This window comes from Buteo buteo, chromosome 23, assembly GCF_964188355.1.
Source record: "Buteo buteo chromosome 23, bButBut1.hap1.1, whole genome shotgun sequence".
NCBI lineage: Eukaryota > Metazoa > Chordata > Aves > Accipitriformes > Accipitridae > Buteo > Buteo buteo.
In genome coordinates, this window is record NC_134193.1 from 11,064,402 (window position 1) to 11,076,569 (window position 12,168).

At 63.1% G+C, this 12,168-nt stretch overlaps 1 protein-coding gene across 3 annotated transcripts in view; it reads right to left on the reverse strand.

The window, feature by feature from the left end:
• Positions 1-12,168, reverse strand: part of ABCA2 (ATP binding cassette subfamily A member 2) — a 36,509-nt gene that overhangs the window by 21,689 nt on the left and 2,652 nt on the right. For 2 of the 3 annotated variants that reach the window (XM_075055350.1, XM_075055348.1), the window contains exons 2-9: positions 6,014-6,107; positions 3,383-3,494; positions 2,772-2,938; positions 2,438-2,565; positions 2,057-2,161; positions 1,410-1,595; positions 1,078-1,296; positions 100-431 (exon numbers count right to left, since the gene is read on the reverse strand). In XM_075055350.1, the coding sequence (XP_074911451.1) occupies positions 100-431; positions 1,078-1,296; positions 1,410-1,595; positions 2,057-2,161; positions 2,438-2,565; positions 2,772-2,938; positions 3,383-3,494; positions 6,014-6,107 (1,343 nt within the window). The remainder of the gene's footprint in view (positions 1-99; positions 432-1,077; positions 1,297-1,409; positions 1,596-2,056; positions 2,162-2,437; positions 2,566-2,771; positions 2,939-3,382; positions 3,495-6,013; positions 6,108-12,168) is intronic. The other variant, XM_075055351.1, reaches the window with a different exon arrangement.

The following is a 12,168-nucleotide window of genomic DNA, read 5'->3' on the forward strand; positions in this document are numbered from 1 at the left end:
GCCCTTGATGGCTGGCAGAGGCAGGATGGGCTCTCCCACACCCCTGTCCTGACCAGAGAGCACCTCGATCTGGCCCTCTTTATCCCCTCAGGCTCCTACCGGTTGTTGCCACAGAGGATGGGCTGCAGCCCAGCCCAGAGCTGCACAAATGCCGAGAACTGCCCCTGGGGGTTGTCACCACCAGCTGGGCCCCCGCCGGCGCCCTCCTCTTCCACCGTGGCATTGTTGGCTGTGGCATTGGCGCCAGCCCAGCCAGTGCTGTTGGCAGTGGGTGTCGGGGCCTTGGTGGCGCAGGCTCCCCTGGGCAGCAGCTTGGCCAGTGCCGAGAGGATGTCCACATCGCGGAGAACTTTCTCCATCTCCACCAGATCCTCCAGGAAGGCACGGAGGCGGTGCTGGGCAGCTGTGCTGTTCACCTCGTCCAGCTTCAGCTGTGAGGATGAGTGGGCAAGGGGTTACTGATGGCTGGGACAACAGGGCCCTGCTTACCAGCGGGAGGGGACCAAGGGGGACCCCAAGCAGTGGCATGTCCACTTTCTTGATTAAAAGGTTGGAGCTGTGCCCAGCTGGGGCCCCAGACTCATTGCGACGCATCCGTGGCTATCAGGCAGCGGGAATGCAGGCAAATGCTGGCAGGGTCTTGTTGGGGGACACAAGATGTCCCTCAGGCAGGAAGAGTGGTCCTCCGTGACCACAAGGGACACATCAGACTCGGGTGGGACAAGAAACAGGATCTCAGAGCCAGCCTTGAGGAGCTGTGCCACCAGGGACATTGCAGTCCTGGGGAGAGAAGCCTGTGGGGGGACACTTGGCAGATGCTGAGGACAGCCAGCCCCAGCCAATGGGCAGCATCCGAGCAGGTGCCAGGAGGGGGAATCATCTGGGGTCCCACCATGGGGCTGAGCAGGGGGTGCCCATGTGGGGTAAAGAGGTGATCAGGAGGGGCCAGGCCATGTAATGGAGCCCCCTGTCCCCACACATCCCCTGGTGAGTAGGGAAACCCCGCCCAGGACCTGTCCCTGCCCCACAGCCCACCGCACGGCCGATGGGAGGCACGTCCCGCAGCCCCGCTCGCACCCTGCTGATGATCTTAGGGGTGTCCAGCTGGTCCCGGAGCTCAGCAGCCAGCTGGGCGAAGCGCTCCCGGCGGGCAGCCCGGCTGCCATTGCAGGCCAGTGCCCGGTATGCCTGCAGCAGCGGCTGCTGCCCAGGGGCCACGCGCAGGAGGTGGCGCAGCCCCCCCGGGCTCTGCTCACACGTCAGCTGCTCCAGCACCGGCCCGGTGAAGAGGACACTCTACGGGACAGGGAGCCATAAGGGCACAGCCCCGGTCACAGGAGCACTGCGATGGTGCCCAACCTGGCACAGCAGCTGCCGGTGTGCCCTGGCTCGCCCCGTGAGGCACTCACCTCCATCTCAGTAACAAAGGCCTGGGAGCTGTCAGAGGTGGTGGGTGTCGGGGCTGTGCTGGCAAGGCCCAGGGCCTGGGAGAGCAGGTGGAGCAGCACCGGCCGGCGTGGGCCTGCCGCAGGGTCCCGCAGTGCCCTGTGGACCAGCCCTTCCCGCAGGCTCCTCCAGCTGCTGGGGAGGCTCTTCTGCAAGAGGACCAATGGGGGTGGCTGGTGGTGTGGGGGCTCCCTGGGGTCCCTCTCTGTGTGTCCCCAAGCACATGTGAATGGCCCCACAGCACCCACGTCCATGTTCTCCATGGGGAGGGGAAGAAAAGGTGACATGCAGATGGGGGGAACATGGGTCCCCTGCACCCCAGCCACAGGAGAGAACAGTCTCTCCACAGCCACTGTCCAGGTGGTGCCATCACCCATTGCAATCGGAAAGTGAGGCACAGGCATTGGTGTGCCTCAAAGCACTGGGGGAACTGGTGACAGCACCGGGACGGGACCCAGCCCTCCCTGCTGCAGCTCTGGCCACCTGACAGCATCCCATCACATTCCCTCCACCAGGACGGACACCCCCAGATCGCCCTGTGGTGGGACATGGAGGGCACATGGAGGATGAGCTCTGCCCCACCGTGTCCCCTCCATGTGGCACCGCTCACCTCCAGCTGTGTCATCTTCTCACCGGGATCAAACCCATCCCACAGGTCTCGCTCATGGGTCTCATCAGGTACCAAAGGAAAGGAACCGAAAAACAGGCGGTACACCTGCACCAGGGATGGAAGCGGGGCTGCTGAGCATACCAGGAGCAGAGGCACCAGTTTGCCCAGCAATGCCCCAGCATGGGGTGGCAGGGCAGGATGAGTCCTGGCCAGCTGCCCACTGACTCCCACTCTGTGGGTCTGGTGGTCAGAGCTGTCTGGGTCGGGGCGCGTGCCCATGTGCTGGGGCAGTGCATACCCTTGCAAAGCCTGGCCCTGCAGTGCTGTACAGTCACCCACCTCCCACAGGTCATCACCCACCTCCTGCAGGTTGTCACCCACCTCCCGCAGGTCAACACTGGAGCCCAGGAGCAGCTCAGCCGTGCTGTTGGGGAGGGACAGGTTCTGCGTCAGGAAGCGGTGCAGCTCGCCCTGGTCCTTGGCTGCCCATGCCAGCGTGAAGCCAGGTCCTGGCAAGGAGCAAGGCAGGGGGGTCAGAGCAGCCCGCCAGCATCAGGGACACGGTGTGGCCCCACAGCTGGCCCTGCCTGGCATGTAGCAATGTGGGACAGTGGCAGGGCACTGCCACACGCTGTCACAACACTGGGTGCCTGGCAGGTGGGCATCTCCATCCCTGCCTGCACAGGCAGCGGGGGTCAGGCAGGACACAGCCTACCTGCTCGGTTGCTGAACTGAGTCTCCATGGAGCTGGGCTCACTGCTGCTGAGTGCCTCCAGCCGCCGGCGCAGCGACTCCAGCTCCTCCTCCAGCCCCGGGTGCTGCGGGTCGAAGAGGCTGCTCTGTTCCACCACTTCGCTGAGGTGCTCCAGGAGCTGTGTCACCCTGCGAGAGCCCAGCACCACCGTGGCTTCAGGGACAGGGACAGAGGGATGGGGACACCTTCTATAGAGCTCTTGGTGGGACAAACCCCTCGGGTGCACAGGGCAGCAGTGCTGCCTGCCATGGGGCACCGCAGCCCCAGGAGCTGCCCTCGCCTGCACACTGAATCCACCATGCCAGTGGCGCAGAGGAGAGCCCCAAAGCCTCAAGGTGCCCCTGGGGGCCACCGTCATCCTCCTCCCAGCACCAGGCACATGGGAGCCCACGGGGGAATGGACTGAGATGTCCCCTGCACCCCAGGGACACAGCGCTCTGCACCTAAGCACTTTGGGGGACACAGGCTTGTGCCTTGTCCCCAGTAGGGCAGTGCCAGAGTGGGAAGGAGCAGGCTGCATGCAGAAGCGTGCAGGGCAGGAGGAGGAAGCGCGTGGCGAGGGCACGACTCACGTGGAGTTGGAGTACTGCAGGAAGCCGAACTCATCGCGCTGGCCGTCGGGGCACAGGGACTGCATGACGGGCAGGATCCCAGCTGAGGTGAGCGGGGCCGCCGTGTAGAAAGCTGGAGCCAGCGAGAGAGCGCAGAAGAGGCCAGGGAAGGTGCGGGCAGGGAGGGAGGAGAGGCAGGGGAGGCAGGAGGGAGGCAGGGGGCCACCGGAGAGACAGACACTCAGTTCAGAGAAGCACACGCTGGGCCCTGCGAGCCCCGCAGGAGGTTGGCGGCCAAAGGCAGAAGTCTGCAGCTATCCCACCATGGCTGTCCCCAGCTGGTGGCCCCTTGGGGCTGTGGGCAGCTCCTGCCACCGTGGCTCCTGCACTCTTGCCTCTGCCCACTCCCCCCGGGTGATGGGTCCCTCCTGCCCCGGGATGATGCCGATTTTTGCCGCTTGCCCCCAGGATGGCTGCCAACCTCCCCCGGCCTCTCGGCCCCTCTTGTTAGTAACCTCAGAGGCACCGCTGGATCTCCAGAGGAAGAAGAGGAGGAAGAATACAACAGGGCAAATAGAGTTGTCACCTGCAGCTCCCCAAGCCCCCAGCCTCCCCTCTGCCTGGCTGCCCTCAAGTGTGGCTGCTGGAGGTGGGTGGAAATGGAGACACGGTGCAGGGGAAATGGAAGAAATGAGGAGCAGCAAGGGGACAGCAAACCTTCCCTCCTCCACCGGCACTGAGCCATCATCCCTGCCAGGGTCTTTCCACATCCTTCTCAGGGGCAGGGCAAGCCCAGAAGGGCCCTGCCCAAAGAGGACCAGAGGTTGTCACTGGGCAACATCAGGCAGGGACCCTGCTCTCACTACCCCAGCCGGTGACCCCATGGTTAGAGCCGGGCCAGTGCTGTTAGCACAGCTGCAATGGGCAGGGGCTGGTGAAGATAGGCTTCTGGCAGGGACAAGGGACAGGCTGGGGCAGGAACGGGCATAGCATGGGACAGGCTAGCAGCCTGATGGAGTAGCGGGACAGATAGTGGTGGCCACACCAGGCTTTGGTGACAAAGCCAGCGCATGGGTGGCATCTTGCTGGCCTCTAGGCTCCTAGTAGTGCCATGTCCCAGCTCGTCTCAGTTCCAAGGGGCCAGGACAGTGACATAATGCAGGGGTGGGAGCCATCTCCAGCCCCCTGGTGACCAGCCAGGGCAAGACAGGCAAGACTGGGTGACCACAGGCCACCACATGGCTGCCAGCACCCAGCAGGGCCTACCCCAGGAGGGAGGTGAGAAGAATCACAGAATCATTTAGGTTGGGAAAGACCTTTAAGATCATCGAGTCCAACCGTTAAGAAGGGGTAGGACAAGCCTCCACCTGGCCTTGAGAGCCCTATGCAGCCTAGGGGACTGGGGACATTGCCACTGGCAGCCCCAGCACCTGGGAAACCCAGCACTGCTAACCCCATGGGGACACCACCAACTCAGTGGGGACACCACCAGGGGCTGGTCCTGGCTGGGCAGCCCCCACAGAGGAGCAGGCAGGGGCCATGGTGTGCTGCCTAAGCTCATCTTCACCAGCCGCAGAGGAAGACAATCGGGTTATAGAGGTGTGGATTAGGCCAGAGTGAGCTGATCCAGACTGGGCTCTTTCTCCCCAAAATATGTAGCTGGCACAGGCAGGGGAAGGGGGGAGGCGCCCACCCGCCCCACCAACTTACAGACTGGCGCATGCAGTAGAGGCATGGAGGGCAGGCGGGCAGGGGAGATGGTGGGAAAGAAAAAGAAAACGTGAGCAAACAGAAAGAAAAACCAAACTGAAAAACCACACAACACAGAGCACACGTCAGTGCCAGGGCAGGAACCAGGGCAGTGTCCACCACTGCCCACAGCCAGACCCGTGCTCGCAGCTGGGCTCTCCCTCGCCGACACGTGCTGAAACACAGGCTTAGACCATCATTACGCCAGGTCACCGCTGGCGCCGGCTCCCAGCATCTGCCCCTGGCCCCACTGCACCACCCACGCAAGGGCACCCGCTCAGGCAGGCATCCCACGATCACCTCGATGCCACATCGAGCCTTGGCAAGCCAACAGCTCTACTCCACTGCTTCTCCCAGCAGCACAGCCCGTGGGCACAGGCACACATAGCTCCAGCTGCACATCTCCAGGATCCCCCAGCTCCGGTCCCATCAATTTGTCATCTTGCCAGGGCCCCAGAGTCCCCCCACAGCCAGGCACAGGGCTCCACGTGGTGCATTTTCCCCCCCAGCATCACAAGGAGATGGGGAGCCCTTCCCAGTGCCGCCTTGGCTGCTCCTTGAGCACTCTGGGGAGACTGGCTGTCCCAGGACCATGGAGCTCCATCTCCCCTTTCCCCCCACAGTATGTCCCTGCTGATGGCAGCCACAGGCTGGTTGGTGTTGCCACCCCCAGGGGAGCCCCCCCGCTTCTGGGACTAACTCTGGCTTTCTGCCCCCCCCCCCGTGTCTGCCCCACCAGCCCCAGGCTGCAGCCCCTGCCCAGCACTATGTCCCCCAAAAGGCCCCTCTGGGTCACTGCCAGCTGCCGCAGCCCCCCCACCGCCAGGGGGCTGGAGCAGCTCTCCAGAGCCTCAGGGTGGTCCCACGTGCAGATGCCCCAGATACCACCCTACTGGCACCCACCTTCCTTCACAGGGATGGTTGGCTTCTTCTGCCGCAGCCCCAGGAGGATGAAGAAGAGCACCAGGGGGATGAAGATCTCAAAGGCCAGCACCCACTGGGGATGACACAAAGCAAAGGGATCGTGATGCCTGGGGACAGGACCCAGCTACCAAGGAGGAGTGTGGGCAGGATGGGGGTCCCTGGGGCACCAGTGCAGTGAAGCACCATGCCCATGCCTTTCAGGTGGCTGGTGGCACCATCACAGCTCAGCCAGAGGCAAACAGGTCCCTGGGCACCCGAGGATCTCCTGCTTGCCCCTGCCTGCACGTTGCCTGTTCCATCCTGCCCAGGGGCACCTCAGGACAGGAGAAGGTACCACAGAGGGGATGGATCCCTACTCCAGCAATGCAAACAGGGTGCTGGGGCTCAAGACCAGCCCCAAAGGGCCACCGCACCTAGGGCTGCCCAGGGGAGATGACCCCAAGTCCTTAAGGCTGGCAAAGAGCTGTAGGCCTCCATCCTGGCAGTGCCCTCGCAGTCTGTAGCTGCCCAGCATGACGTCCCCCTGCCATCCGTGCCACCACTGGGTCCCACCCACGGGGCTATGCAGGGGGCAGACCCCAACACCACTGGGGCAAGGTTCAGTTCAGCCAGGCCCTGGCACTAGCTCCAGGTGCAACTGGGGGACAGCATGGGGGGTCCTGGCACCCCCTCTGTGTCCTCCCAGAAGGCTACGGCTGCACGGGATTTCCACTGGTGGCATATGGCAAATCACAACAAATTCCCCAGAATCCCCGACCCCAATCGCACAGGCAGCCCAGCCTGGGCTCCATGCCCAGAGGCCCTGGGGATGGGCATCAGCGCCTTCAGCCACCAACAGGAGCAGACACCCAGCATGCCCGGCATGCTGCCAGTGCAGCCGCTGCCTGTTTGCACCAGGCGTGCCCAGGCCATGTCACGGCCCCATTGTCCCTGCTGCTGAGTGGAGGGGAACTACTGTAGGTGGGGAAACGGAGGCACAGGGTGAGGTGAGCCAACCTCAGTTCGCTTCAGGGCCAGATCAGACCCTGGGACCTGCTGACACCATGGGCAGGGCAAGCCACAGCTCTGCTGCCGGGAAGGTGCCCACTATAGTGCCAGCACCTCCCACCAGGCTCCCACACCAGCCCAATCACTGGCAGTGACCAGGTGCCAGAGGGGCTAGAAAGAGAGCTTTAACACAAAGGGGGCTGCCTGGAAGGATGCAGCCAGCAGCAGGTGAACAGGGTCGGACTCTCCTGTCTCCAACAGTGTCACCTCCACACTGGCCTCACCCACAGGCTGCAAATGCTCTGCCAACAAGTCACTGCAGCCCAGCAAATGGCAGTGAGCAGAGGGACCCCCACACCCGAACCCCCACTGGCACATGGCTGCTGCACTCCTGCCAACTCCATGGTTGGCAGGGCTGTGCCCATGGGTGCCCCCCAGTGCTAGCCCCCTACCCCCAGAGCTGCTGATTTTGGAGGAGGCAGAGACTGGAGGAAGAAGGGCTGCAGGGGATGGGGACAGCAGATGCCCCAGGAGCAGTGCCAGGGCTGGGGGGATCCCCATCTTTCCGGTACCACCAGTCCCAGGCACAGTCCCTGGTGTCACTGTCCTGTACAAGGGCGGTGGCAAGGAACACCCTGGCCCTCTTTGCCCACCCCGTGGCTCCTGCCCTGCCACTTGCTGCCTGCACCCGCCCCCCCGCCTGTTTACCAGGCACACAATCAGGCCTCTGTGCCCAGGCGCCTGTCGGACTGTCCCCCCACACCCACGCCAGGCTGTACCAGGCTCCCTTAGGGACTGTCGGGTCCTTGGTGGCAACAGGAGGGACCTGCTTGTTGTTATTTTTTTTAAAGCAGGTCATTGACCTTTTGGTCATCTCCTTCCACAGAGACATCCCCTGTCCCTGACCCCTCCTGCACTGCCACATGTCACAGTGCTAGGGCAGGCTGTCCACCCCCCACCAGCACCCACGTTCACATGGCAATGGGCAGACATAGCAGCAGAGTGGGGCTCACCAGCCCGTGCCTCTGGGACTGATCCTGCCCTTTGGCCCCCAGGGCTGCCCCTGCAGGGGCATCCCAGGCATGGGGTGGGTCCAGGGCTGCCTCACACCCACAGTGGGGCAGAGGCACCAGCATGCAGCAGGGAGAAGGGGAAAGTACGCTGTCCCAAGAGAGCCTTGGCCCCCCGGCATGGCACCCACCAGGGGCACCCAACACTAGCACAGCCTGGGTACTGTGGGGGACATTTTGGGATTGTGAGATAGCAAGAGGGGGAAAGGTCAGGATCTGGGCAGCTGGGAGGGAAATGCTGGGAGAAGGACAAAGACAAGGAGAGGGGAAGGGCCAGTCCCTGCCAGCAGCTGGCCATGCCCTGCACCGACCAGCATGGTCTGTCCTGTCCGCTCACCCATTCCCTTCCTCACTCCTCCCTTGGGAAGGGCTCTCGCACATATGCCTGGGCAGGGGGTGGAGGTGCAGCACTCAGGGTGGGATGCACCTTGTGCCCAGGTGACAGTGGCTGGGAGGGGTGGGGGCAGGCGCAGCTGCTGGGCAGTAGCAGAACTTGGCTGCCAGAGGGATCCACCCCATACACATGTGCATACATCCCCCTGGCACATGTTCACCTCGACCTGCCAGAGAGGTGAGCAGGATGAGGCCACGGGTGCTGTCTGGGTTTGCATGAGTGCTGGGTATGTCTGCCTGCCATCCCTGCCACCACCACGGACACTGGGGTACACATGTGCCTGCTGGGAACCCACCTTCAGCCTTACCACTGGCTGGGTGCAGGGGCAGCAGGATCCTGCCCGACTCCCCCAGCAAGGGAGGCAGAGGCTGGCAGGAGCTGCCAGCAGGGTGCTGGCCCCAGGCAGGCAGCTCCCTGGCAGGGTGATGCTCAGCTCCCCAGAGTACTGCGGCAGCGACTCGATGCCTGCGCCTACCCTCTGCAGCACCGGCAGATGGGAGCAAGGGGCTGTGAGGAGGAGGAGCAGGGTCAGGCGCCACACGGCCTGAGCACAAGGCAGCAGCGCCAGCTGGGGACACGCAGCTCCCACGCTGCCAGGCCAAAAGCACCAACATGGGACACAGCGAGAGCAAGCAGTCTGGCCTGGTGCAGCGGTCCCACCGTGCCCACCCTCTGGCCAGCACCAGAGGCAGCTGGGAGACAAGCGGAAGCCAGGGTTAGCACGGCCACAGGCACTGGGCTATGGACTTTGGCAGGACAACTCCACCGGCATCTCCTGGACACAGCAGCATGCATGTCCTGACGGCTGAGCTGGGTGCTCCCTGCGGGGGCAGCCACACCAGCTGGAGGCAGCTCTCTACATCCATCACCACCACCCAAAGTCTGCTCCATCCCTCCTGCCTGCTCCCAGAAATGCCCTGAAGCCCACAGCCACAGCCATCAACTTCAGCCAGCACAGCACAGGGACAGCCAGAGGCTGGGAGCCCCTGCCCAGACACTCCCAAGCTGGCAACCCCAGCGATGGATGCCCCTGCAGCCCAAACTTGTCACATCAGCCCCCCTCTCCCCATGGCCTGGCACCTGTGAGGGGATTTACCGGCCCCAACACAGGTGAAGCAGCACCATGTACAGCCCAGGGCAAGCCGGACCTCCAAAACCACTGTCCTGCACCCACCAGAGGACAGGGCAGGATCTGCCTTAGCTCCTCCCTGGGGAGGAAGGAGAGCTGCTCCCCATGCCCTGCCAGCCTCTCCTGCAGGTCCCAACACTGCCCACATTGCCGGCAGCAGCAGGCAGCAGGTGCTGGCCTGCAGGAGCCCCAAGGGATAGGGCTTAGCTCCTGGAGAATCAACACCCCAACTTTTCCAACAGTGTTTTAAGGCTGGTGGAAATATCTTTAACTTTTTGATGGCTCCAGACTTCAATTGTTCTTAAATACCCACAGCTGGGAAGCATAGGCAGATGAAGCCCTCACCCATGGGGATGGCCAAGGGTGGGCCCAGGGGCTGCTGACCCCCCACTGAGGCCTGCCTGCCATCACCCCTGCCTCCAGTCACACTTTTGCTCGGAGCAAGTTGTGCCCGCCAGCTCTTGACCCACTGCCACCTGCCCCCAGCAAGGGCACGTCCCCAACACCTCCCACCCACCCTGTCCTGTGGCCCTGGCATGGCAGCCTGGGGACACATCTCAGGGAAGCTGGAGGAGGAGGAAATCCCCATTGGGGTTTGCCAGCACCTCTCCTGATCCTGGTCCCACTGTGCCAGAACCGGGAGCCCAGGGATAGCAGAGCATGGTTCTCCCCTGTACCAGCCCCACAGTGCTGTGTCAGCTGGGCACCAGCATGCTGGGCCAAGGGGGACACACGATCAGCAGCACCCTGTCCCAGGGCCACGCAGCAGCGCTCCCGCACCGGCAATGGAATGCGGCCACCCTCCTGCTGGCCCTGCCAGCACAAAGTGCCCAGCCTGAGAGCAGGCAGGATTGTGCTGGCGGCCTCTGTGTGGAGGAAGATGCTGGCTGCCCCACAGCCTCTCCCCGCAGGCAGGGAGTGAGGCAGAGCCCTACAGGCTCAGCGGCTCACGGCTACCTGCCCTCTGGGCCACCAATCACTCTGCAGCAAGTGCCCTCACAGCCATCCTGTGAGCAGGGATTCACAGGGACACTGCACTGGCACCACCCTGCCAAGCCTGCACATCCTCCTCCCCGACTCCCCCACACCAGCTGCAAACAGCAAGGGGGCAAAGAGCACCCTGAGCTACGGCAGTGCCGGCCGATCAATTCCTGCTGCGGGATCCAGCACCAGCCCCCACCCAGCCCCGGCAGCAGGACCTGGCAGCACCTCCACAGGCGTGGGGTGCCCTGTCCCCCAGGGATGCTGTGTCCCAGCACAGGTGCTGCTGCAGAAGGGCCCTGCCAGCAGGGCAAGCCCCCCCAGTACCCCATATATTTCAGCCTTTCCTATTTTGGAGGCATTGAGATCCCCCCAGCTCCACTCCCAGCAGCCAGGGAGGAAGGGGCAGACCTGTCAGGGCAACTCCTTTGCATGGTGGGAGCTTCCCAGCTCTTGGCCAAGGAGCAGAAGGCACAAACCCTGCACAGGGTGAAGCAGCCACACCGCTGCCTGGCTCTCCCCCACCCCACATGCATCCTCTCCCCACCCCAGGGCTCAGAGCCCCACTGACATGCTGTGACACTGAAGCAGCATCTGGAGCCTCAACTCCTCACCATTCCTCTGAAACATGAACCACCAACACTTGCCCAGGGCCAAACAAAACCTGGCAGCGCACTTCCATCACTGGCACTTCAGAGACGGGAGTTCCAGCTGCGGTCACCTTCCTGCCCCAAACACATGGACACAGAGCCACAGGGAAGGCAAACACCCTGAACTGTGCCTGTGGTAACTTTTGAGAAATCACCTGTTAATTTTACATCCAATGTAGGTTTAAACCAGCTACCAAAAGTCATCAGGGAGCCCATCCCTTAAGATACACACAGCTGAGCTCACCCCCCATCCCAGCAGAGCAAAGGTGACGTAGACGATGGCACAGCCTGCACTGCCCAGGGCTGCCATCAGCACCCAGGGGACTGACTGCCCATCCTCAGGCACCCACAGCCCTGGCTTCCCTCCACAGAGAGCCACTGATGCTGTTCTACTCAGACCTCCATCGCCCCAGGGCTCCTGCCTGAATTTCTGCCCTGAGAAGAAGAAAAATCACAGCCAAACACCAGAGCAGTCCCCAGAACAGCTCAGGTGCACCAGGCAAAGTCCAACACTCCCACAGGCTGGGCATGAGACCTTACAGAGGCACCACAGGACAGTGCCCAGCCATCACCCTCAACAGGCTGCAGGTGAGCTCATCTGGTGACAGAAGAGGGTGACATGTGGCCCTGTGAGTCAGGAGCACACCTCTCTTGAAGGCCACCTGGTCACACAGCCTCCCTGTACCCACCACCGCTGCATCCTCAAGCAGACCAGCCAAGCCCTCACCAAGTGCCTGCAGACAAAGACTGTCCCCAAACCACTGCTGCTCCCTGAACAGCCCCTGGTGCCAGGGATGACAGGGACCCCCCCAAGGGCCACCTGCATTCATGGGCAGCGCAGGGGACTGGCCCCAGCTTTCTTGAGTCCCAGCCCAGCACCCTCAGCCAAACATGAGGCATCTGTTCCCCATCCCACCCCACAG